Source organism: Leucopleurus acutus (genome assembly GCF_964270905.1).
Source record: "Leucopleurus acutus genome assembly, chromosome: 1".
Lineage (NCBI taxonomy): Eukaryota > Metazoa > Chordata > Mammalia > Artiodactyla > Delphinidae > Leucopleurus > Leucopleurus acutus.
In genome coordinates, this window is record NC_139142.1 from 54,315,929 (window position 1) to 54,336,009 (window position 20,081).

General features: G+C 34.5%; 1 protein-coding gene across 2 annotated transcripts in view; it reads right to left on the reverse strand.

Annotated features, from left to right (window-relative positions):
- The window catches only part of TOGARAM1 (TOG array regulator of axonemal microtubules 1), an 81,168-nt gene that overhangs the window by 44,350 nt on the left and 16,737 nt on the right, over positions 1-20,081 (reverse strand). The window contains exons 2-7 of one of the 2 annotated variants that reach the window (XM_082841203.1): positions 19,784-19,940; positions 16,250-16,384; positions 9,741-10,034; positions 8,179-8,441; positions 5,971-6,203; positions 3,072-3,172 (exon numbers count right to left, since the gene is read on the reverse strand). In XM_082841203.1, the coding sequence (XP_082697329.1) occupies positions 3,072-3,172; positions 5,971-6,203; positions 8,179-8,441; positions 9,741-10,034; positions 16,250-16,384; positions 19,784-19,940 (1,183 nt within the window). The remainder of the gene's footprint in view (positions 1-3,071; positions 3,173-5,970; positions 6,204-8,178; positions 8,442-9,740; positions 10,035-16,249; positions 16,385-19,783; positions 19,941-20,081) is intronic. The other variant, XM_082841204.1, reaches the window with a different exon arrangement.

A 20,081-nucleotide genomic window follows, 5' to 3' on the forward strand; every position in this document is an offset into this window, starting at 1 on the left:
TTGTAAAATGGGGATAATAGTAGTAGCTCTTCCAGAACCTCTGTGAGGATTGAATGAAGAAAATGTAAAGGGATTATTAGTACAGGGACTAGTGTACCATAAATATACAAATGTTATATTCCTAGTTAAAAACAAATCAAACCCTAATGTAGGCCTCCTTTTAATAAATATCTAAAATTTTAATCTACAATTGAATGTTTAAACTGAACACCCTATACTAATACTTTGCAGCTGTTAAAACCACAAAACTACTAAATGGAAAATCCTAGGCAATATATATTTAAGTCACCATCCATTTTTATGTATAGCTGCCATGTAAACCATTAAGTAATAACAATAAAATATAATTTGTTTTTAATACTGTTGAGGGTATTTTAATAAAAACAGGACAGCAGGGAGAGGAGGTGGCTGGTGGCCGCTGGGCTAGAGAGTACTGCAGAGTATAGGGCACTAAGTCAGATTCATTGAAAAAGATTTAAAAAATATCTGCTATTAAATGATAGAGACCTTCTGGGTGTAACATGGATATCTTTCTAAATTCTTCTTAATTTTGATAGTTAATTCATAAAGTAAGCCTCATAAAGATATTGGCTTTGGATGGAAATGCTTTCTACTAATAGTTGATACTAACGTAAAGCTCCAGGAAAAAACAACATTCAGGAAATTCAGCACAATGTGCTATAGTAGGTAGTAGTGGAATCTATGTGGAAATCTGGAAATGCTGATGTGAAGACAGAATGAATTTATAATTTTTACGTAATTATCTTTAGGTAGTCCTTATTCTGAGCATTACCATTTTTATGTTTCACCAATTAAACAATAAACTTGTAGAAATCACTTGCTTACTGAAAATAAAACAAACCCTATCCCAAAGAAACAAAAAATGTAAACCCAAATTTATAAAATCCTAAACCATTAGCAACTTAACATTTTGGAAGCATATTAAATTTAACCAAGAATATCTTACAGTAAATACAATAATAGTGTTTCTAAAACTTGATCCTAGAAATACCTAACTTATTTGTTAAAAATGCAGATTTCTAACTCTGAAGATTGATTCAGTAGGTATAAGGTGAGGCCCCAAAACCTGTATGTTATATGCATTCCTAGTGATTCCTAGGATTAGGCAAGTTTGAGAAACACTGACTATTAAACAAGTTTGGGAAACATTGAACATCGCATACAGAAGCGTGTATTACTGTAAGACCTATCACTCCACTAAAATTTAAATGACTCACAAGGTCATACAACTAGGGTCAGAGGGAAACTCAAATCTCGGTTTTCTAAATCTACCCTTCTCTAATTCCAAGAATATTCTTCCAAAAGAGGGTTCTATTTTTATAAACTAGATATAACCTGGCAACAAAGTGTCTCTTCAAACTTATATAATTATTTGTAAAGTAATAAATATTAGGATAATCAGCCTTAAAAAAGAATTAAAGAATAAGTTTATGTATTATATTTCTTTGGGTCTTCCCTTTTAGGAGAACAAATACTTACCAAGTGCCCACTATGTACTAGGTGCTTTATATATGTTATATACTTAGATCTTCACTACCCTTCTCAAGGTTTACATCATCAGATGAGGGAACTAGTTTCAAAGCAATTAACTTTCACAGAGCAAGAATATGATTATTAAAATATCAAACTGGGATTCCAGCTAGAGTCTTTCAGACTCCAAAGCACATATACATTGCCTTCCTGTGCCTAGTAGAATAACTATGTCTTAGTCTAACACACAAGCTTTGTGGAAGCCAGTATACCAGACACACATAGCTGAGTTGGGCTTTTATAATTATGACAGGCACTTGTTGGCAATCAGGGGTAAATAATCTCTGGGGATCAAGAACCTGAGAGTCCAAAAAAGTAAAACACTTTTTACTTATATAGTGCAATACCACTATAAAAATGTCAGTGCAAAATGTAATGATATTACAAAAGAGGTAATATCAATTTTATTTGTGAATTGGGAAGGCCTCCCAGAGAAAGCAACTGAGTTGTTTTCACAGCTGAATGGGGTGTGGTGTGGATTTGAGTTCATCCAGAAGAAACAGTACGTGCAACTGCAAAGAGATAGAAATGGTACTGAAGGTGGTTTGATTTAAATGGATCACAACATACAAAGCAGGAAATGAAAATGAAGCTGGAGATGTCTGCACGGCTCTGATCAAAGAAGAATGCTCTGAATAAATTTAGGCTAGGCAATATAGTCAGTTTTGCATTATGGGAAAGGGATTGTAAGTGGACGAGACTGAAGCTGGAGAGAAATGTTAGGCGGCTAAGTAAAAAATGAGTAAGAGTGATAGTGGGAATTACAAAGAGATGAAATTAAGATATATTTAGGAGGAAGAAATTTAAAATCTTAGCAAACAGTTAGATACACACACAGCTTTCTAAGAAAGTAATTATAAGGTAAACTTTAAGGTTGTTAGGACTTTCACATTGAGATCATGCGAAAATAAATATCATATCCCAACTTGCTACAATTAATTCATAATTCAATAGTTTTACAAATCATAAAGAAGAACATACAGTTCCCATCCTAAATTGATCAGAATTCAAATATTTTTCTAATTTATTACTAATACTTGAATCTATTTTCTAAGAACTGCTGTTATAAATTAGTGATTTCCAGGTTAGTTTACAAAATGCTTAACACAAGATATTTACACTAGCTAAATATTATTTTTAAAAGAAATTGTCTTTTGTGGCCCCCGGTGGTTTCTAAACTATTCTGCACTTTAGAATCACCTAGAGAGCCACCTAGAGAGTTCTCAAAAACTTTGATGGCCAGGTCACATTCTGTACCAATTAAATCAAAATGTCCTGGTGTAGGAGCCAGACCGGGTAACTTATGGGTTTAAAGGGGTATCAATTATTCAGGTAAGTATTTTTTCTTCCAAGAATAGTAAGTATTCTTGCCAAAATGGCCTTTTAATGAGTTAAGAAGATGGTTAGTCTTAATTAGTAATTACAAAAATTCTAAAACTAAAATACATTTGCCATCATTTTTTAATCATTTAAAAATCATACTTTCTATAAAACATATTTATAAAACAGTCATAGAATACCTGCACTGGGGCTTTGTTCAGCTACCTGAGAGTTCTTATTCTTTGCAGAAGAAAGTTTTGTTAGACAAGGTTTTGATCCAAATGTTGGAAATATGTCTGACCTACAATGAAACAAAGTAATTTCAATAAACATTGAAGATCTAGAGCTATTCAGCATTCTTATATCAAACATTCTCTATACTTTTATTAACTCACTAAACTTTGATAGTGAGGCAGCAACAAGTATGATAAACTATGGCTAAGAATATTTCTTATTGGTATTCCTATTTCACCTTTTGAACTTCCAACCTTTTCAACATATGGTCAATCCTTAATTATTCATGAGAGGATTACCAAAGGAAATGAAGACACTACAATTTGTGCTGTTTAATCTTCCTTTGGGTGAGGGGAAAAAAAAAAAATCTGACCCAAAGACAGTCCATTCCAGAACTAAGCCAAATGATTCTAATCATCTAGTATATTATCTACCTTCATATATAATATAAAAATAGGGACTTAATAATATTATAAGAGATCAGCAACAAGTGAGTTTTAGCAAATGCCGCTTTCTTCATGGACTATTTTTTGCTATACTTTCTTGACTTTATAAAGGCCTACAGGCCTTATTTCACAAAGAAAGTAAACTGAAGAATATTAAGTCTGTACATAAAGGGAACTGTTTAAAATCAGTAAGAGCTAAAATGCCAATAAGTCAGTGATGGATATTATCAAGAAGAGATTTTACAAAGGAGTACAATTCTTAGTAGTTGGGTAGGCATATTTGTAATTGACCTAGTGAGAAATCAATGTTAAATATTTTAAAAGAGTAATTTCTCTAGACTAGATGACTGTCAATTTACATTGAGTGTATTTGACTTAGATGAAAGAAAATACTTCAGTCTCTAGAAAAGTGGTTCTCAATAATTTTTCCTTCCCAACCCACATAAGGATGAAAGCCCTGCAGAAGTAGTAGTGACTTTCTTTGGACATGATTCTTAAGGCAGGATGTAAGCTGGTTGAGAATAATTGCTCTTAAACTAATAAAATAAAATGTGGAAATAGTAAATTCATTAAAGATAATTCAGTCCATAAATGAGGGTATACTGAACTCCTTTCTCACGGAGTTTAATATCTGAAGAGAATAACTCTATGAAACAATATTGCGAATAGTGAATTCTAAATGTTATATCAACAATATAAAATGAACTTTTCTTCCCAATTGCGTTCCAGATTACTTACAGAACCTTGAAACTGTAAGAGTATGTAACATAGAATTTCACATTCATGTAAGATAAAGGAAAAACTTTAGGTCTAAGAGATAAATGTATATATTTTAAATGTCTGGTAACTTAATGTAAACATAATTACTTCATCAGCCCACATAGCCATTCCAAATTCATTTTGTAAATATATTGCATTATTCTACACAGGTAATTACAACAAAGGAATTTCCAGTAATAAAATATTTCCAACTGCAAAATAAGCTGCTGTTTCAGCTAAAAAATGTGGGGAAGGAAATCATGGAATGAGACAAACCTCTCACAATGGGACACAAAAATTTAGTTTAATTCTATGAACTGCTGAAATAAAACGCCCTTCTACATTAATGTTCAACAGAACATCATCTCTCCTTGGATTATGTAATCTCTACCTATTAGAGGTTCTAGTTCACTTAAGTAAAAATAATTTAAATTTGATTTTAAATATTTACCTCTATATGTAAACATGGTATGGATAAAATCAAAGGAAAATGAAATTAAACAGACTGACAACACCAAAGGTTAATAAGGATGTAAAACAACTGGAACTCTCATACATTGCTGACAGGAGTATAAAATTGCACAAGCATCTTAGAAAACAGCTTAGCACTTATTTAAAAAGTTAAATGTCCATCTACCCAAGACCTAGTAATTCTACGCCTAGGTTTCTGTCTAAAATAAAGAGGAATACACCTGAAACACAACACTGCAAATCAACTATAGTCTAATATAAAATAAAAAATAAAATTTAAAAATAAAATAAAATACAATAAAGAGGGAAAGGATTCCCCAAAATTCTAGAATAGGGTCACAGAGATTTTCAGAAATCAAGGTAGGATCACTGTTTAAGATTTAAAGGTTATTGAGGGGGCTTCCCTGGTGGCGCAGTGGTTGAGAGTCCACCTGCCGATGAGGGGGACGGGTTCGTGCCCCAGTCCAGGAAGATCCCACATGCCGCGGAGCAGCTAGGCCCGTGAGCCATGGCCGCTGAGCCTGCGCGTCCAGAGCTGTGCTCCGCAGCGGGAGAGGCCACAACAGTGAGAGGCCCGCGTACCGCAAAAAAAAAAGGGTTATTGAGGTAATCTGGAAAAGTTCGTCCAATTGCTATGCTGTCAGTATGGGGTGACCAGGACTCTAATTCTAGCACTGCTGCGGTAAGGAAACTCCTGAGAGGGCTGCAAAAGCTACTGCATGGAGTCCTAAACTCACACAAGATAATGGAATAACAAAATATAAGAAATAGTTGGGTAATGGCTGGGTGGAATTTATCCATCGATTAGAGGAAACTGGTGCTGAGTTTCAAACGAAAATCATTAAACGAAAACAGTAATATCAGCTATTGGTCAATCGTCAGAGTCAATGATACAGAAAAGAGCTAAAGGACAGGAATATTAGAATAAATCTTAGGCATAAGAATAAGTGGGGCTTTGGGACTAGGATTTATATTAATTTAGTTGGGGTTGTGCTCTGTCTCTCCACAACCACCCCAAACCAAAGCCAACGAAGGTAATATCTGTAAATTTTCTGTTGTCTTTTAAATGTATTTCAACGTTTCAAAAACTAGAAAATGGTCTTAAAGTTTTTTTTTAAAATATGATATTAGAGCTTCAGACTACAAATTACAGATCAGAATTCATCTAACATATCAAAAAATAAAGTACATTATTCTCTTCCCCTGGGGAGTTGTCGACAGAGAAGAAGTCAAAGATTCTTGGCTGTAAACTCCACTTTCACTGTAAGAGCTGATGTTTGGAGAGGAAGATCGAGATGCAGAGTCCACAGTCAAGTCGAGCTTAATTGCAGAATCAGGGCTTTCAAGATCAGAAGTACTGCCACTCAGTTTTGCTCTTTTCTTAGCTGCACTATTACGAAGGGACCTAAGAGAGCTCTGCATCTAAAAAAAATTAAAACAATTAACTTTACAAAATAATTATATAAGTAAAAGTTATCCTTAAATTTCAAACTCCAATAACTATACCTAGCTAGCCACTCTTCAATCCAATATTAACAAGATGGATGTTAACATATCTGTACATAGTATAAATACAGATTTCATCACTCAGGTATTTATTTATAAACAACTTCCTAGATTATAAGTTCCTTAAGAGGAAGGATCTCAAGATATTATTCACCATGGTACTTCCAGCACTGGGTACAATGACTAATATATTGTAAAAATTCATTCATAGGTGAATCATTGAATCAGATAGTAGCACAGTTAAAGTCACAGAGGTCCATTTAACCTTAGGTCAATAGTGTGCTGATGTGGCTATTTAGAAGTTCTATGAGAAGGTCAGCAAAAAGTAATCAGCTTTCTAAATTTGAAGTTTACATCAAGCTTGCCAGTGTTAGAGTTCAGAGAATAACAGATCATTGTATGTAACTTCTGAAGACAAGTATTTATAAAAATGCAGAGGAGAAATCTTTATCACATATATATTAAGTTTGGGAATAGAGCCTTGAACAAATTAAGGAACTCAGAAATATACATAAGCTGTGTTTTGCTTATATTTTGATTATAACAATTAATAGTTGATTTGATAGTACAGCCACTTCCCTAGTAAATCCTTGGAAGGTTGAATATCTAAAAACATTAGTATCCACCTATATTTACTAATAATTATAAAAAAGAAATTACCCTTTCAATTACCCACTAAAAGGACTATTTTTAAGTTATCATAAAAGACAATATGTAGGATCAGATGAAATTTATGAGTTACACAGGAAAATGCCTCTTCTGTAAGTTTGTTTCCTGTAAATAAATTCCCTTCATAGTACCACTGGACTATAACTGGAAAAACAAAAGCAAAAAGAAAAAAACAAGAAAAGATTTTACAAGCAATTAGAAGTTGGAATGACTAATTAATTCATTAAGAACCAATTTTGATTCTTTATAAGTTAGTTTTACACATGCTTAATGTTAAAGAAATGCTTTTTAAATGAATATGCATTAATTTTTTTTGAACAAACTATCAGTACATGATGCCTTACATCTTAAAAACAGGCTAAAATAAGACCACAAAATATCATCACTGGGTGTTTCAGTTTACATATTTAATGTAAAACACTTTTCAACCTGACATCAGGCAAACTGAAATGATAAAAAGGAAGCATCTGTGGAAATACTGCTCTGAATCCAAAGTAACATAACAGCCACATCCCTTCTCTGGCATAATTAATATGTAGAGTTATCATATTGGCAATACATTTTTATAGTATAAATGGAGTGATCTAGGATTCAAAGATAAAAATACAATATGATGTCCATTTCATAAACTTGCACATATGCACAAGGGACATGCTCAAGAATGTTTACTGCAGCATAGTTTGCAATAGCAAAAGACTAGAAATAAGCCAAAATCAATTATATGAGTACATTATAAATATATCAAAATACTACTATAGCAATATAAAAAGTACATAAAACACAAACTAATGGTAACAGTGGTGCCTCAGTGAAGAGGAAAGAGAAACTGGATTGGGGAGGGAACTATGTTATGTTTCATTTATTAAAAAAGTAGGAAACAAAAATGACAAATTGTTCATTTGGTAGGGGTTAGTGCATGGGTATATTGCTATATTATCTGTACTTTTAATTTGAAAAGGAATAATATATGCACAGAATACTGGAAGGAAAGACATTAGAGTGACAGTGATAAATTATTCTGGGTAGTGGAATTTGGTGTGATGAATTTTCTTCTTAATACTTCACTATAGTTTCCATGTCTTCTATTGTGAACATAAAATATTTTTACAAATAAGACAGCATGTTATGGGATAAAAAGTACTTGATTTTTCCTTAAATAACAACTATTATTTATAGACAATTACAAGCATTTAAAAAATTACTGAAAATATTTGGTTCTAACCTCTTCTTGATCCAAATCTTTATCCCTGATATTTAATTCTGAAAGATCAATTGTAAGACTATCTTTTTCACTCTTCCAAATGTCATCTGGCTCTTTCTTTTTGGGTCCCACTGTACTTAAATCAGCTTTATCAGGCAAAAGGCTGATGCCCCGTGGTATGGGAGGTACAGGCTTGGTCCCATTTAAGCCTCGTCGGGAAGATGGTGATCTCACCAAAGCAGGTGTAAGTTGAACTGGAGAAGGTTTCTCTTGAGAATTTTCTTCTGCATGAAAAAGACATATTTTATTCTTTTTTTTTTCAACTTCAAGTTGAAAAACAGTTATCGATAGCGTTAAAATCACAAGTGTTTAGAATTAGGTGTTTTTAAATTAAAAAGCACATTATATTTTACTAGAAATAAAGATTGCTACTTGAGATAAAAATATCAGTGTCCCCTAAAAAGTATAACAAAAATGGACCACCCAAAATCCTTTCATATCAAATAAAAATATTATATACCAAGTGAATCTTTTTTTTTTTTTCGGCTGTGCCGCATGGCTTGTGACATCTTAATTCCCTGACCAAGGATTGCACCCGCGCCCTTGGCAGTGAAAGCATGGAGTCCTAACCACTGGACCTCCACGGAATTCCGTGAAATTTCTTCATACACATCATCATGATTAATACTTGTAAAGTCCGTAATAAGCTAAAAGGGTTAATTATCTGGCTTGATATAACTATGTAAGCAACACTTGAATGACTACTATGTGCAAAGCAGTAATACTGGGCACTAGGGAGAACAAGTTGAATAATGTCTCAGCTTTCAATACAATATCTGATTTTGGAGGAAAGACAAATACAGAAATAAATTAAAGAAGAGAATGAACACTCAGTGCTAAGAGAAAGTAATAAAATCAGCTGACTATGCAATAAATTGACCTTATGGTTATAAACTGGAACATCTGTGTTGTAGGGTAGTTTAAAGGTGAAATATCTGATCTCAGGGGCTAGGGATAGGAAAGCATTTGGGACATGGGGCTTGCCTTTAAAAGACTTCTTATTTTGAGACTGAATCTGTCTTAAGTAAGCTAACATGCTAATTTTATAATTTTGGACTGGGCTATTGTTAAGAAAAGAATATTTTAGTTAATAACAAGTAGTAGAAAAACCATCAAAATAATTTTAACAGAGAGTAAATAGTCAATAAATGTCGAATAAATACTAGACATTATAGTAAATATATGAATGATATTTTATATTTGTAAAGCTAAAACTTGTTAGTAGGATCTCAGGCTGTTCATGTTCATATACCTTATAAAGCATTATTATTTGTTTAGTTCCGAAAAAGGATTCTGAAGTGCCAATATAAGAAAAAAAAAGAAATGAGAATTTCAATTGAATTTTATATTACACATTTGATCTATTTAACTTTCTGTTAAATATTTTCTTAAATATTTACTAATTCAGAGAAATAAAACACAATTTACCAGCTTTTAAAGATCTAACAACCCGAACTTCAAAGTAATTATTCGAACATACAAATAAATTTGAACAAAGTATTAATTTTTACCATCATGTATACCTGTAGGATCAGATGACTTTTGGCTGACAAGCTTTTTCTGTGGACTTGGCTTTGAAACTCCTTCAAAGCTTTTAAGAGGCCAGGAATTTGAGAAATTAACAGAATTATCTTGGGACTTCTTTGGAGATACAGTAAGAGATGTGTGCTTTGGACTAGTTCGAGGTGATGAGAGAGGATAGGATGGAAGAATGAAGCCTCCTGAACTTGGATTTGGACCAGAGTATGATGAAGTCCGTTCTGTCTGACTACCAAATGTTTGCTGTGTCTTACTGCCAAAATTTAGGCTAGCATAAACTGTAATAAAACAAAAGAGAATGTAATTTATTTATACACATCTTCTAAGAGTTTTAAGTTTTTTTGCTTTTCACATTCAGGTTTTTAATCCCATCTGGCATTTATATTTTTGTATGATGTGAGGTAAAGACCTAATTTAACTTTCTGCTATAGAGATAGTCCAGTTTCCCCAGTGCCACTTTTTGAGCCACACATTCTCTTTCATCTATAAATCTCCCATACGTATATTTAGGTCTATTCTTAGGTGCTTCTTATTGGTTGCCTTAGTCTTTTTGTCTGTTCTTGCACTAGCACCACAATGTTTTATTTATCATCACACTAATAGGATGAGTCTCCTTCCATTTTTTTCCCAGTTTTATTGAGAGATGGTTGACATACATTACTGTGTAACTTTCAGGCACACACCATGATGGTTTGATATATATATATATATATATATATATATACACATTGTAAAATGATTATCAAAATAGGTTCAGCGAACATCTACCTTCTGACATGGATACAATAAAAAGAAAAGAAAAAAGGAAAAAAAAATTTTCTCTTTATGATGAGAACACTTAGGATTTATTCTCGTAACAACTTTTCTGTATGCCACACAGCAGTGTTAACTATAGTAATCATGTTGTCTCCTTCCATTTTGATCTTCTTTAGAATTATCTAGGCCATTCTTGGTCCTCCATTCTTTCATATGAATTTCAGGATTAGCCTGTCAGGTTCCATAAAAGATCCTGTTGAGATTTTGACAGAAATGACACTGAATCTCCCTGTTTAAAAATATAGGATCTCTTTTAATTTATTCAGGCCTTCTTTCACGTCTCTCAAAAAAGTAATTTAGTTTTCATAATAAATGGTATGCAAATCTTCTGTTAGATTTCCAGATACTTACACATTTTGTTGATACTATAATTTTTCTTAAAAACTACATTTTCTGAATGTTGCTGGTGTCTGGGAGCTTTATTGACCTTTCCTTTCAGGTTTTATATTTGGCAACCTTGCTAAATTATTTATTATTTTAATAGTTTTCTGTATATCCTTTTGGATTTTCTACATAATTAATCCAATAATGGTAATAATGATAATGATGAAGACTATGATGACAATAATGAAAGCTAATATTTATTGAGCTAATGTTTATGTGCCAGATGGTGTTCCAAGTACTTTATATGTATTAACTAATTTAATCCTCACAACAATTTTGTGGGGTTGGTACTATACTTATTTTATAGATAAAAAAATGACACAGTAAATTGCTAAAAATCGCACACTAGGAAATTATAAAGCTGGGATATGAACTCAGGCACTCTGGCTCCCAAGCCTGTGCTTTTAACCACTACATTGTATCATGTTTTATCTGCTTAGAAAGGTATAATCTCCCAAGACTGAACCAGGAAGAAATAGAAAATATGAACAGACCAATTACCAGTACTGAAATTGAATCAGTAATTTTAAAACTCCCGACAAACAAAACTCTGGTACCAGATAGCTTCACAGGTGAGTTCTATCAATTCACCTATCCTCGAACTATTCTACAAAATTACAGAGGAAGGAACACTGCCAAACTCATTCTATGAGGGCAGCATCACACTGATACCAAAACCAGACAAAGATGCCACAAAACAAGAAAATTGCAGGCCAATATCACTGATGAACATAGATATAAAAATCCTCAACAAAACACTAGCAAACGAAGTCCAGCAATACATTAAAAGGATCCTACATCATGATCAAGTGGGATTTATGCCAGGGATGCAAGGATTTTTCAATATCTCCAAATCAATCAATGTGATATGCCACATTAACAAATTGAAGAATAAAAACCTTATGATCATAGCAATAGATGCAGAAACAGCTCTTGATAAAATTCAACATCCACTTATGATAAAAACCTCTCCAGAAAGTGGGCATAGAGGAAACATACCTCAACCTAATGAAGGCCACATATGACAAACCCACAGCTAACATACTCAGTGGTGAAAAGCTGAAAGCATTTCCTAAGATCAGGAACAAGACATGGATGCCCACTCTTGCCACGTTTATTCAACATAGTTTTCAAAGTCCTAGCCACAGAAGTCAGAGAATAAAAAGAAATAAAAAGAATCCAAATTGGAAAGGAAGAAGTAAAACTGTCACTGTTTGCACATGACATGATACTATACACAGAAAATCCTAGAGACACTACCAGAAAACTACTAGTGCTCATCAATGAATTCAGTAAAGTTGCAAGATACAAAATAAACAGAAATCTGTTACATTTCTATACAATAACAACAAACTATCAGGGAATTCCCTGGTGCTCCAGTGGTTAGGACTCTACGCTTTCACCGCCAAGGGCCTGGGTTCAATCCCTGGTCGGGGAAGTAAGATCCCAGGAGCCGTGTGGCACAGCCAAAAAACAAACATGAAAAAACTATCAGAAAGAGAAATTAAGGGGCTTCCCTGGTGGTGCAGTGGGTAGGAGTCCGCCTAGCAAGGTGCAGTGGGTAGGAGTCCGCCTAGCAATGCAGGGGACACAGGTTTGAGCCCTGGTCCAGGAAGATCCCACATGCCGTGGAGCAGCTAAGCCCGTGTGCCACAACTACTGAGCCTGTGCTCTAGAGCCCGCGAGCCACAACTACTGAGCCCGTGTGCCACAAGTACTGAAGCCCACGTGCCTGGGGTCCATGCTCCACAACAAGAGAGGCCACCACAACGAGAAGCCCACACACTGCAATGAAGAGTAGCCCCCACTAGCTGTAACTAGAAAAGGCCCACGTGCAGCAATGGAGACCCAATGCAGCCAAAAATAAATAAATGAATAAATAAATTTTTAAAAAAAAGAAAGAGAAATTAAGGAAACAATCCCATTTACCATTGCATCAAAAATAATAAAATACCTAGGAATAAACCTACCTAAGGAGGTAAAAGACCGATACTTGGAAAACGATAAGACACTGATGAAAGAAACTGAAGATGGCACAAACAGATGGAAAGATATACTGTGTTCTTGGATTGAAAGAATCAACATTGTTCAAATGATCATACTACCCAAGGCAATCTACAGATTCAGGGAAATGCCTATCAACATATCAATGGTATTTTTCATAGAACTAGAACAAAAAATTTTTTTAATTTGTATGGAAGCACAAAAGATCCCGAATAGCCAAAACAATTTTGAGAGAGAACAGAGCTGGAGGAATCATACTCCCTGATTTCAGACTATATTACAAAGCTATAGTCATCAAAACAGTATGGTACTGGCACAAAAACAGACACACAGATCAATGGAACAAGATAAAGAGCCCAGAAATAAATTCATGCATTTATGGTCAATTAATCCATGATAAAGGAGGCAAGAATAAACAATGGAGAAAAGACAATCTCTTCAAATAAGCAGTACTAGGAAAACTGGACAGTTACATGCAAAAGAATGAAATTAGAACATTTCTCTAACATCATGTACAAAACAGACTCAAAATGGATGAAAGACCTAAATGTAAGACTGGATACTATAAAACTCCTAGAGGAAAATATAGGCAGAACACTCTTTGACACAAATCGCAGTAGCATTTTTTGGATCCAACTCCTAAAGTAAAGGAAATAAAAGCAAAAATAAACAAATGAGACCCAATTAAACTTAAAAGCTTTTATACAGCAAAGGAAACCATCAACAAAACGAAAAGACAACCTACTAAATGGGAACAAATATTTGCAAATGGTATGACTGATAAAGGATTAATATCCAAGCGTATAAACAGCTCATACAACTCAACACCAAAAAAACAAACAATCCGATTAAAAAATAGGCAGAAAACCTGAATAGACATTCTTCCAAAAGGGAAATGCAGATGGCCAACAGGCACATGAAAAGATGTTCAACATTGCTAATCATCAGGGAAAGGAAATGCAAATCAAAACCACAAGACAATAGATATCACCTCACACCTGTCAGAATGGCTATCATCGAAAAGAACACAAATAACAAATGTTGGCAAGGATGTGGAGACAGGGGAACCCTCAGACAGTGTTGGTAGGAATGTAAATTGGTGCAGCCACCATGGAAAACAGTAGAGAGGTTTCTCAAAAAATTACAAATAGAACTACAATATGACCCAACAATTCCACTCCTGGGTATATATCCGAAAAAAACCCAAAAACTCTAATTTGAAAAGAAACATGCACCCCAATGTTCACAGCAACATTATTTACAATAGCCAAGATATGGAAGCAACTGAAGTGTCCATCAACAGATGAATGGATAAAGATGTGGTATATATCTACAATGGAATACTACTCAACCACAAAACAGAATAAAATTCTGCCATTTGTAGCAACATGGATGGACTTGGAGGCTATTATGCTAAGTGAAATAAGTCAGACAGAGAAAGATAAATACTGTGTGATATCACTTACATTTGAATCTAAAAAATACAACAAACTAATGAAGGTAACAATAAAGAAGCAGACTCACAGATATAGAGAATAAACTAATGGTCACCAGTGGGGAGAGGGACGGGAGAGGAGGGGCAATATAAGCATAGGGGGTTAAGAGATACAAACTATTATGTATAAAATAAGCTACAAGGATATATTGTACAATGCAAGGAATATAGCTAATATTTTATAGCTATAAATGGAATATATAACCTTTAAAAATTGTGAACCAGTATATTGTACACCTGTTTCTTACTTAATATTGTATTGGGTTGGCCAAAAAGTTTGTTTGGTTAATGAACATGCTGTTCAATAAAGTTCTTGGTGAAAACGAAAAATGTGTCTTTTATTTTTACTTAAAACCGAATGAACTTTTTTGGCCAACCTAATAAATCAACTATACTTCAATTTAAAAAGTCTATTTGTAATCTTTTAGGGGTTCCCTCAAATTTTCCTTAAATTTTTTTGAAGACTTTCTAAGACAACAGACCTAGCTTATGTATATAAGAAATAAAACATTTTTCTGAAGACTTAAATGACTATGTATATCATGTATCATTTACTTTTAATTCATATCTGACATGCTTAGGACCTCTACTTCTACCTAAATCTTATTGGAGACTTAAGTGGTCACAAATTGACATACACAACCTACTAGTAAGTTAAACCTTGACCTTAGAAAAACATGATATTCCTTTAGTAGCTGCTCTAACAGGTATTCTGAGAGGTTATAAAAACCAGAGCTACTATGAAGATCTGATTAAACACTGAGAGTGGAGGTAGTCTACAAAAGTAATGTAATCATTCAGGGATATCCAAAACAGGAAGAGGCTAAGCAACACAGAGAAGCCTCTCTGTTTCTACTAATCACCAGTCACAAAGGTATCTCGTCAAGATTTGGGAAAAAAACCTATATCATTAAGAAAGATAAACTATTTTATTGGGAATAACTCCATAAAGAAAAACTTTATGGAGTCATGTGGCCCTTTGGAGTGGGTGGAGGAAAGGATGGCTAAAGCGTAAGTGCTATACTATTAACTAAACCTTCACTAATTTCTAATGAGCATTATTTTTTCATCAACAAATAAAGACAGAAGTACAACCCTATCACTCAAAAAATTTTAGTAAAGAATATACAACAAAATCAAAATATCTCTAGAAATATTTGATTTGATTCTACTACTAAATAATAATTGATTCTACTACTAAAAAATAATTGATACTAAAAAAAATAAATAATTGATTCTACTACTAAATAATAATATGCTATTAATTAGCATATAAATTGAAGAAACATCTTCATAACCAAAATTCATATGACTGACAGCCAGCCTCAAACCCTCCCTTTTGTTCTATATCTTATAAATATGTAAGATACCTGAAATGATAGCTAGTCAGGAAGTTATGGTTCCTAACAGGAGATATAATAGATTATTTAAAACTGTTATGGAAAATAACTGTCTTCTGCTAACACAGTAATCCTTAATGGATATTTAGGATATTATCCTAAATGGATAATTTTATTTTCAATTACTTGGTATTAAAATACTCATCTCTACCATGAGTTTCTAAGCTCTCTAATTTTAATTAGTCATATATAAATATATATATATCAAGATTACTAAATCTAACATCTTAAGATAACAGTTATAAAAAATTTGATTAAAAATTTTTAAAAAAATACAACATCCTTTTCTTTGCTGTAATGAGTATAATTACCCAAAATAACACATAAGGTAGATTTGGAAACCCCACATAATAATTATAAATCATCTGTAGCCAAATAAAGTTGGAATTTAAACCTTTATCTTGATGACTGTTAGTTGTCCCCAGGTACTGTAAGTCAGAATCCACACTGTCAGTTTTACCACATATCTGTGAAAATCCAAGTTGTCCACGTTTCCCAGAAAGATTTGTCTGATGAGTTCCAGTGGTGCCTTTGGAAGGAAGGAAGAGAAAAACATAAAATCAAAAGTTAACTTTATTTCATGAACACATCTAATTTCACAAATGTTGGTATCATTTGTGTGGGAATAAATACAGGAGTATATATACACTGAGCCAGGCAGGCAAGAAAGGGATAAAGCTTTTGCTATTGGCAGATCTGATTAGTGACAGGGGTTAAATGACAGAAGACAGACTGGTAAAGTACAGAGAAAAGAAAAATATATTGAAAAATATGTACAAAGGCAGTTTCTTCCTACATGCTCCCTTCTCTCACCATGGAAGGTTTCTCCAGACCTGGCTTTCCTTCTTCCCAGTATTTGTAAGTACATTTACACTCTACCCAAAAAGGTCTACTGCAGGACTCTTCTTTCTTTCCTAACATGTAACACAGCATTTGCACAGCTTCGAAGCTTATCCAGGCATATTTCCCAGATCCCTTTCCCCTTCCTGTGGCTGGTTAAGGTTATTCCTGGGCAGGGGAATAAGTCTGAAGAAAAGAAGGTGATATTGACCTCTTTGGTATTTAGTTTATTCATCTATAAAATCCTTTGTATGTATTTCTAAAATTCTGATTTTTATAACTCTTCCTCTACGATTTCAAGCCCCTTTACCCTTCATGTACTGGACATCTTCTAAGTTAATTCTTACCTCCACGCTTCGGTTATACTTTCTCCTGAAATCTTGCCTCACTGCCAATCACAAACACTTCCCTTCTTTAAAATTCAGCTCAAGTCCAACCTCTTTCCTGGAGTTGTTGTAAACCACTTCCATACCTATGATCTTTTCCTTTCTTGAATCCCTATAGTACTTATAATTCATATCATTCAATCTATCATTAAATTACATGTTGTCTCAGTTATTTAAAATCTGTAAAATTAGGTAAGAACTTCCAGATGGTACAAAAAAACATGAGCCTTATAAAAATCCCAAGTAATGGTACAAGCATAACGATATATTCTTGCATTTCTTTTTGTCTATTAAATAAACATTCAACTATACAATCATTATAACACTTCATTCTTGTATGAAAATATTATGGAATTTTACTGCATAAAGGTCTATAAATTCTCCTAGGGTAACAATGTTTTCTAAATATTGTGTCTGAACTCATAGCAAACAAATTTCAATAACTGATACCATTTGGATCTTAAATAAAAAACAAACTCAATCTTTATCTTATACTCCATTTTCCCTTCCTAACTGGTTTCGTTCTGTCAACACATTACCATTTTTCTAATTACCTGGGTACTAAGTTTTGAAATTTTTATTCCTCTTCTTTTTTATTTTATTTTGTTTTGCGGTACGCGGGCCTCTCACTGCTGTGGCCCCTCTCTTTGCGGAGCACAGGCTCCGGACGCGCAGGCTCAGCGGCCATGGCTCACGGGCCCAGCCACTCCGCGGCATGTGGGATCTTCCCGGATCGGGGCACGAACACGTGTCCGCTGCATCGGCAGGCAGACTCTCAACCACTGCGCCACCAGGGAAGCCCTTCCCTTCTTTATTTTATTTTTTTATTTTTTTTGCGGTACGTGGGCCTCTCACTGTTGTGGCCTCTCTCGTGGCGGAGCACAGGCTCCGGACGCGCAGGCTCAGCGGCCATGGCTCACGGGCCCAGCCGCTCCGCAGCATGTGGGACCAGGGCACGAACCCGTGTCCCCTGCATCGGCAGGTGGACTCTCAACCACTGCGCCACCAGGGAAGCCCCGGCCCTTCTTTATTTTTTATATCCAGTCATATTTTCCTGATTATTCATTTCTATTCAATTTGTAAACAACCTTGTAACCCTAGCTTCTATTTTCCTTAACAGAAAAAATCTTTATTAGCTCCCTATAGCTTATAAGCACAAGCTCAAATTTTTGAATCTAGCACACAAGGGTTCCCCACATCCCAATTTATCTTTGACTATCTAAAATGAATCTTGCCTTTACACAGTTGCCAGAACATCTCAAGCCCATTCCTAATGTGAGCCTTTGCTCTCTTCATACCTCCCCTCTAACATCTTAAATCATATATATCCCAAAAAGATGCAGTTCAAGTACTATCTCCTCTTTAATGCCTTTTCTATCTGATAAGGCCCATGATAGTGACCATGTTCTCTGAACTACATAATATTTACTTTCTGTAACACTTACTTAGGCAATTAAACACCTTTCCAGTTGCTCTGGCCAAAAAACCTTAGAGCACTCTTGACTTCCCTCTCACACTCCTACACACCCCATCAGCAAATCATTATCAACTGTACCCTTGACATATATTCAGGATCCAATCACTTTTCACTACATTTACTGCTACACTGGTCGAAGCCTCCATCAACTCTAGCCTGGATTACAACAGACTCCCTGTTTTCTCCCTTGCCTCCTTTAATCTATTTCAAATGTAACATCCAAAACAAGCCTGGAAAACAAGGCAACTGATGTTACTTCTTTCATCAAAAATATTCCTCACTCAGAGTAAAAGCCAAAGTTCATTCGAAAGCCCATTAGGCCTTAAAATAAGAACCCCTATTATCTCTTCAAGTTAATTTTCTACTTCTCTTCCCCTTAACGCTTTTCATTCCAGACTTACTAGCTTCTTTGATCTTTTTCAAAAGTGTCCCATACTCTGCACTGTTCCCTCTTCCAGGAATTATTTGCTGTTCTCTCTTGATATCTATGTGGTTGCTTCAAATATTCCCTCCTGAATATGGCCTTCTTTCATCACTTTATTTAAAGTAGCCCCTCCTCTATATTCCTCTTTTTGAAAGCTTTTTTTTTTTTCCATAGCATTTATCACCATCTAACCTACTCTGTTTTGCATTTATTTAATGTTTGCTTTGTCCCAACTAGAATGAAAGACCCATTAGGCAGAAAATTTTCCCTCTTTTGTTGACTGCTATATCCCTATTACCTAGAAAAGTACCTGCACATATGGGCTTCCCTGGTGGCGCAGTGGTTGAGAGTCCGCCTGCCGATGCAGCGGATATGGGTTCGTGCCCCAGTCCGGGAAGATCCCACATGCCGCGGAGCGGCTGGGCCCATGAGCCATGGCCGCTGAGCCTGCGCATCTGGAGCCTGTGCTCCGCAACGGGAGAGGCCACAACAGTGAGAGGCTCGCATACAGGGAAAAAAAACAAAAGTACCTGCACATAGGATATACTCAGTAAATACGGGTTGTTGATTAAGCAAATATTGCCTTACATTACTACTTAAAGGATTTCAGTGAGAAACACTCCCAGGGTCTTATGAGACAATTATGTCAAACTGTCCATTCTTATCAGATCTTTAACAAATATTTATTGAATCTGAACTGTCTACTAGATTATAAGTTCTATGAGCTCTTAAAAGAACCATGAAGTTTAGAGGAATCTTTAACTTGGTTCAAAATTTCCATTACCTGCAACTTTCACTTACCAGTAGCACATGTAGGAAGAGAATCTGAGTTAAATTCCCAACTCTTCTGAAATAAGTTTCTTGACACTCTTTTTCTGCTAAAACATAAACCATCATTGACTGGCATTCCTTGAGAGGGCTTTAATTTTGGAGATGGAATGAAATCATTGGCTGAAAACTATAAGAACAGAATAATAAATTAGCAAATGTGGGTTAAGTCTACTTGGCAATAAATATGACACAATTTAGACCTAATAATGAAATTCAGATTAAAAGAAAAAAATTAAATTTATCAAATATACAATGATACAAATAAATG